This window comes from Electrona antarctica (genome assembly GCF_951216825.1).
Source record: "Electrona antarctica genome assembly, chromosome: 12".
NCBI lineage: Eukaryota > Metazoa > Chordata > Actinopteri > Myctophiformes > Myctophidae > Electrona > Electrona antarctica.
The window spans coordinates 8555621-8562355 of record NC_136793.1 but is presented as its reverse complement, the minus strand read 5'-3'; the positions used below and the strand labels follow the sequence as shown (position 1 = coordinate 8562355).

Genomic DNA, 6735 nt, shown 5'->3' with positions numbered 1-6735 from the left:
TTTTATTTAATATATATTATCAATGTTATCTAGTCATTAAAATAGTAATTATTTAGGACGCCGCTTGCAATATGCCCCCGGCCCACCAGTGGGCGCCCCCGGCCCACAGGTTGGGAATCACTGTTGTATCTAGGGTGAAGTTGTCTGCTGAGTGTCGACGATGCATCGGCTTAACCTCCCTCCCTATGATAACCCCGTCCCTCTTTGATAAGCTCTCTAATAACCCTGCCCCTCTCTGATAACCCCGCCCCTCTCTGATAACCTCTCTGATAACCCCACCCCTCTCTGATAACCCCGCCCCACTCTGATAATCCCGCCCCTCTCTGATAACCCCGCCCCTCTCTGATAACCCCGCCCCTCTCTGATAACCCGCCCCGCTCTGATAAACGTCACACAACAAACCAGAAACATTGTGAACGTGGCCGGAGATCGCCATCTTATCTATGGGGCAACTTCACCCTTTCCTCTCGGTCAACCTTCGCAACCCTTTGCCCTCCACCTCTGTCCTTCTGTCCACCTCTGTCCTTCTGTCCACCTCTGACCTCTGTCGGGTCCTTCCAATGTCCCCCCCCCCCTGCCGGGTCCTCCCAAAGCGTTAAGTGACTCAGTGCGCCGGCCGACACCCTCGCTGCCGTCACGTGTAGTTGTGTCTGTCGAAGCTGCGGAAGGAGGAGGGCGTGGCCAGCTTCCTCATGGACAGGCTGTCGCTTGTGTTGGCCGGTTCGGCGGCGGGGGGCCGGGCCCCGGACTTGCTCCTGAGGAAGGGGTTCCTGGCGGCCCCCGCCGCCGCCGCCGGGCCCCCCGCACCACCACCCCTCTCCATCCTCTCGCTCACCGACAGGCTCTTGCGGTGGTGCGGAGGGGCGAGGGCGAAGGAGGGGTGGGAGGAGTCGTCCGAGGAGCAGCTGTTGGCTCTCTCCAGTCTGGAGAAGGGGGAGCAGACTCCTCCTCCTCCCAGGCTCCCCCCCCCGTGGCGAGGGGTGTCGGGGTCCGCCCCCCCGGTGAGGACCAGCTCCTCGGGGTCCTCGTCGGCGTCCGAGGAATCTGTGTGGCTTAGCTCCGCCTCCCTCTCCGGGTGGCGCCCGGCGTCGGGCGGCGGGGGCGGCGGCTTGTCGAAGGGGAAGGAGGAGGAGGCGTGTCCGCCGGGGGCGCCGGGGCCCCCCGCCGGGGAGTGCGAGCGCTCGGCCGGGGGAAGCGGGTACGGCGACACGAGGCAGCGCGTGTCGATGCAGTCCGTGATGCTGGTGTACTCGGCCGCCTTCACCTGCACGCCGGCGCCCCCTAGGGCCCCCAGCCCGCCATAGCAGAACAGCGGGCCCCCGACCTCGCCGCCGCCCCGCCCCGACGCGAACACCAGGCTGTGGGACTTGACCAGCGGGCTGGACGGCTCGTCCAGGAAGCCTCCTCCTCCTCCCAAACCTCCTCCTCCTCCCCCCAAACCTCCTCCTCCTCCTCCGCCCCCCAAACCTCCTCCTCCCCCGCCGCCGCCGCTGGTGGTGGTGGAGAGGTAGCGGCTGCTCTTGGAGCGCTCCATCAGGCTGGCGGAGGCCGGAGGGGACAACGGGTCCATCATGTCCCAGGGCGGCAGCAGGGAGGAGTCGGGGAGGAGGTGGGCGGAGCACTGCAGGGACGACAGGTCGGCCGCCGCGCTGTCCTCGAACTCCGAGCCGGCGCCGCTGTAGTCCCGCCCCCCTCCAGACAGCAGCACCGCCTCCATGATCTCGGAGTGCAGGGAGGAGTCTCGGCGGAGGGGCGGGGCGGCGACGCGACGATGACGCAGAGGGTCCAGGAAGACCTCGGAGGCGGAGGTGGCCGCCACGGGAAGCCCCCTCGCCCCCTCCTCCTCCTCGGTGGTCGAGACGTAGATGTCGATGCACGACGACGGCCGGTGCTGCTGGGAGACCGAGAGCGTCGCCAGGGGGAGGGGCTTATTGGACTCCTTGTTGTTGGGGGCGGCGCCGGACGACACCGACTGCGAGCTGTTGGCCCGGTGGAGGCTGAGCGAGCGCTCTTTGAAGAACCTCGGAATGATCAGAGAGCAGAGTGATACGTTTACTCGTCCGAATGAATATTCGGAAATTAATATACTATTCATTTATATATTTATATTATGAATAGTATATATAGTTAAAAATCTCTGTGTCTCTTCAGCTCTATATGAACAGAAAATACATATTTATGTAACCAAAAAAATATCACTTGCACTACATTACGGAAGGAAAATGACCTTTTAACTTTTGGAAAACAATATTGAAGAAACCTAACTGGTTAATGTGTGTACTGTCAATTTAAAGGTGTATTTCGTTTTCTCGGGCAGCGCTGGTTGGCAGGCATCAATACACTCTTAGATTTAGTTCTTTATCGCCTCTTGTCTTGATTGTTTAAACAGGACGCCGTGGGTCGCTATATATGCTCGACAACAGGCTCGATAAGTCCAAATCTTACAGTTATCGAGTTTGTAATGGGCTCGGGTGTCGAGCTCCATCCCTATCGGGGACATATCGTGAACGGCACCAAGTCGGCTGAACCGGACGGACTTCACAACACTCGGCACGGCGATTCAACTCGCCTGACGGCTCGCTATCTGCTCGGCGGTGCTTCTGGCCTCGTGGCTCATGGCCCTTTTTTTTTACGTCTTTTGGTTTTGAGAACCGAACTTTCGCATTCCTGGAGTGCGGAAGTCACCAGGACGTCGTCAGTCAGATGACCCCCCCAGGGGGGCGCCCCGGCCCCCGTCACACGTTTGACGCTTGGTCACATTTGTCCCAAGAAGTCACTATAGGCCGTTTTGGGAGTGAGCGTGTGTTGGAAGAAACAGGAGGGGGCGACAGAGGGGGAGGGAGAGCGAGGAGGACAACAACATAGGAAAGAAAAAGGTCAGAAGAAGAATCTGAGGTACCGTATTGTCCAGAATATATAAGACCACCCCCCATTTTTCAAGACAAATTTGTGGAAAAAGAACATTGAATGTCAAATAGTCTACAGTCCCCGATTATAATACGACCATCAGTCCGTTGTAGCCAGCGTTCTATTTTATGCAGTGGTATATGCTGGGGTGGTGGGGGCATTAAGGCCTGGCAGCTGAACAAGCTCAACAAGATCACAAAGAAGGCCAGTTCTGTGGTGGTGGGCCTCAGGATGGAGGGGCTGCAGTCAGTCAGTCAGTCAGTCAGTCAGTCAGTCAGTCCCGGAAAAGAAATCCCCGTTAATTTTCTTCATAGACTTTTCAGAAAGTATTTATTTAAAGACGTTTACGCCGCGGACAAAGCCAACTCTTGTCGTGACAAATCATGACAATAAACACAATGTTTTGGGCCAAACAAACGGCAGGTTACAAAACTCTTTTTGTTGTTTTTCTTCTTTGTAATTATTTGTTTGGTCCAAAATATTGTGTTTGTTGTCATGATTTGTCACGACTCGAGTTGGCTTCGTACAACGCTTTTTAAAAGGTCTTTAAATAAATACTTTTTGAAATGTCTATGGGAAAAATGCATTGGGATTAATTTCCTGGGCCTGGCGTCGTCTTGAAAGGGTGCAGGACTGCGACGCTCTATAGACTCTCCTTTCTGCCAACCGCCATCAGATTATAAGAACTTTCTCCCCCAATGCTTATGGTCCTGTGTCTGAAGTCTTTGGTCTTGTTGTGATTATGCCCAGTCGTGTCCGCAATGTGTTTTTCTGTTTGTCTGTTGTTTCTTTTTTACATTTTACATTATGCTGCTGTAACGCAGGGGTTCTCAAAGTTTTTGGCCGGGGACTCCCGGAAATGCTTTGGCAATGTCTCGGGACCCCCGCCCCGCCCCCTCCCGACCCCCAATATAAATTGACTACTACAATAACCTTAACCCATTTTGGGCGGGAACCCCTTTTGGTGTTTTAAGCATTATGTTATAATTTAGCTATTGAAAAATAGCAGATCTACAAGCTCATAGCGCGCCACCGAGTGGCGCGCTACGAGCTTGTAGATCTGCTATTTTTTTTAAAATCGTGAAAAAAAACAAAAAAATTGTTTTTAATAATTTGGGGACCCCCCAAACTAATTTGGCGACCCCCCGAGGGGTCGCGACCCACGGGTTGAGAACCCCTGCTGTAACGTATCAATTTCCCTGTGGGGATAATAAAGTACATCTCATCTCAACCCAGTTTTTTAGGATGTTTCCATTGAAAAACAAAAACGTAGTCTTATATTGAGGTATTTACGTTTAGGGCTGCAACTATCGATTAATTTCTTTGTAATTAAAGACTATTCCATGCGTTACTTTTTTACTTGAAAAATTGAGAAGCATGTTTCTTTTTCAATACCTTTTTTTTTATCAATTAATCGATGCAAAAACAGATTTTCTATAATCAACTTAATCGATTAGCCCGATTGACCCACTTACTTACATTATTTGTTGCACAACGTCGCCATGCCAAAAGAACAGATCGCATCGCAATGCGTTGTGAGCTCCTATTTTCGAAAATAAATTATTTCCAGCTATCACAACAACAACAGCACCAGGACGTTTCGTTATGGAAAACAAGCGCTTCCGAACTCAGACACTTAGAAAATGAATGAATAGCCAGCACAGAATGTCATGACAGAAACCACGGTCTACGGTGGATTTTTATTAAACAAAAACTTTGATAGATAGCAAGAGGATAGTTCAGTTTGCAATTCAGCTGCAATGCTGGTGAGTGTGTTTTGTAAACGCCATTGACATTGAAGAGAACATTTACGACATAAATGTACCTCATTACGTCATATTGTCTCTTTATCGGTAAGGGCGTTTAATGTTTGTGTTTGCACCGTTTGTTTTACATCACCATTACATCACCTAATCAACATGAGTTAGACTTTAATATATTAGCACCCATCACTTTCTTTTTATCCACTCTGTAGGCGCTCACATCACTTGAGGGGTAGGCGAAGTGACGTCGCTGCACACTCGCGGTACGTGAGGACAGTCTCGTTGAAAAACATGTATTCTAATGAGATTTCATTGTTCGCTCGCATGGGCCACATGCGGCCCCCACCTTCACTTAATGTGGCCCTCAGGTTAATATCAGAATACTGAGATATTATTGATTTGCAAACATGACCCGCTTTAATTGCTTCAGTTAAAAATTAGAAGCTTAACGAGTAGTATTAAAATGTTATTTTAACATACCGGTAACTAATATAATCAAAGGCATTTGAAATTAAATAAAACATTTCAGGATTCCAATAAAACAAAAATCTGAATTTTAATTAAAATAACAGCAAGCTCAAAACGTGTCGCACTGCAATGCGTTTAAGAGGGCACTTTTGGCCCAAAATAGCGAAAATAGCAGATCTACAAGCTCCCAACGCATCGCGCTGCGACGCATTGAGAGCTTGTAGATCAGCTATTTTCGGGGGGGGGGGCACAACCCTGCACTCTTTATCCGGTGTACGACATTTCTAAACAAATTAGTTCAGGAGACTTCGGGGAAGAAAAATAAATATTCTCCTGAATGCTGCCTTCCGGTATGGCATGGAAAGGAGAGGAGGGACATTTAATAGTAAAATGCTGCATTCGTGGTCTGGAGAGGGCAGTTGTTTTATACAGCCGGGTAAAAGGGCAGGGGCTGAAGCCCCCCTTTGATGTCTATGTGTTCACGTCCCTGTACATACATACCTCTCGGCCCGCTCGCTGCCACGGCCTCCTCCCCCTCCTCCTCCCCCTCCTCCTCCTCCTCCTCCTCCTACTCCTCCTCCCCCTCCTCCTCCTCCTCCTCCCCCGTGGTAGAAGGAGTGGCTCCTGGTCCGCGTGGCGAGCATGGCGGTGGGCGACGGCGGGGACATGGAGCCCCCCTCCGCGGCCGCCGAGGCCTCCAGGGCCTCGTGCAGCCTGTAGGCGGCGCTAGCGGTGTTGTTGTTGTTGTTGCTGCCCTCCGTGCTGTTGAAGCTGCTCTGGCGCAGGATGTAGGCCGCCGCCCCCCCGTCGCCGGGGCAGTCCGCCTGCCGCAGGACGTACGCAGAGTCCGTGCAGTCGGACGAGGTGCGCGACCGCACCTAGGGAACGAAATGAAAAACGTCCCCTTGGGTCAGAGAATGAGCAGATTTAAGGGCCTTTCAAACGTGAAGCGAGGAACGCAGGCGTTGTTGCCTGGATCAACGACAGGTCTCCTCCAGGTCTGCTCAAGAGGGGCGCAACAACGCAAGCGTAAAAAAAAATCACACCCGTGTGAACTGAGTGGTGTAAGGTCTTATATAGACTGATCAGCTGTGGTCTGATGTAATGTCTGACGTAATGAAATCACACCCGTGTGAACTGGGTGACCATAGCAACCATGCTCATTTTTTGAGCACAGACAGACTAACAAAGCCAGTTGTAGGAGTGGTTTACACCACTCAAAAAAGCTAAACAGAATCCAGGTCTGGTGAGTCGCGGGCACGTGCACGAAATGAGCACACACGCATCAAATTCGCGGGACCGCAATACGCTTGCGTTGTCGCACCGCGCAAAAACGCAGGTCTCATTGAAAATGGCGTTTTATCGCTCCCCGTTTGCAAGGCCCTTAAAGCTGCTATAAACAATAATATGTCAACATTTTAATTACTTTTTCTTTTGGTATTCAGACGACCAGCAATGGGTAAAACGCTCCCAAAAAATATTTTCCTAGAAGCTTTGTCATTGGTTGATTTGCCTGTCTGCATCCTGATTGGTTAGTCATTGCGACCGGGTTTTTCTTTTGACCAATGACAAAGCTTCTATGAACATCTTTGAATGC

The 6735-nt window shown here is 51.5% G+C and overlaps 1 protein-coding gene across 1 annotated transcript in view; it reads right to left on the bottom strand.

The window, feature by feature from the left end:
• Positions 1-634: 634 nt before the first annotated feature.
• The window catches only part of trpm3 (transient receptor potential cation channel, subfamily M, member 3), a gene marked incomplete at both ends in the record, with an annotated part of 426331 nt that continues 420230 nt past the window's right edge, over positions 635-6735 (bottom strand). The window contains 3 exons of the mRNA XM_079516029.1: positions 635-1453; positions 1487-2021; positions 5640-6016. Of these exons, the coding sequence (XP_079372155.1) occupies positions 635-1453; positions 1487-2021; positions 5640-6016 (1731 nt within the window). The remainder of the gene's footprint in view (positions 1454-1486; positions 2022-5639; positions 6017-6735) is intronic.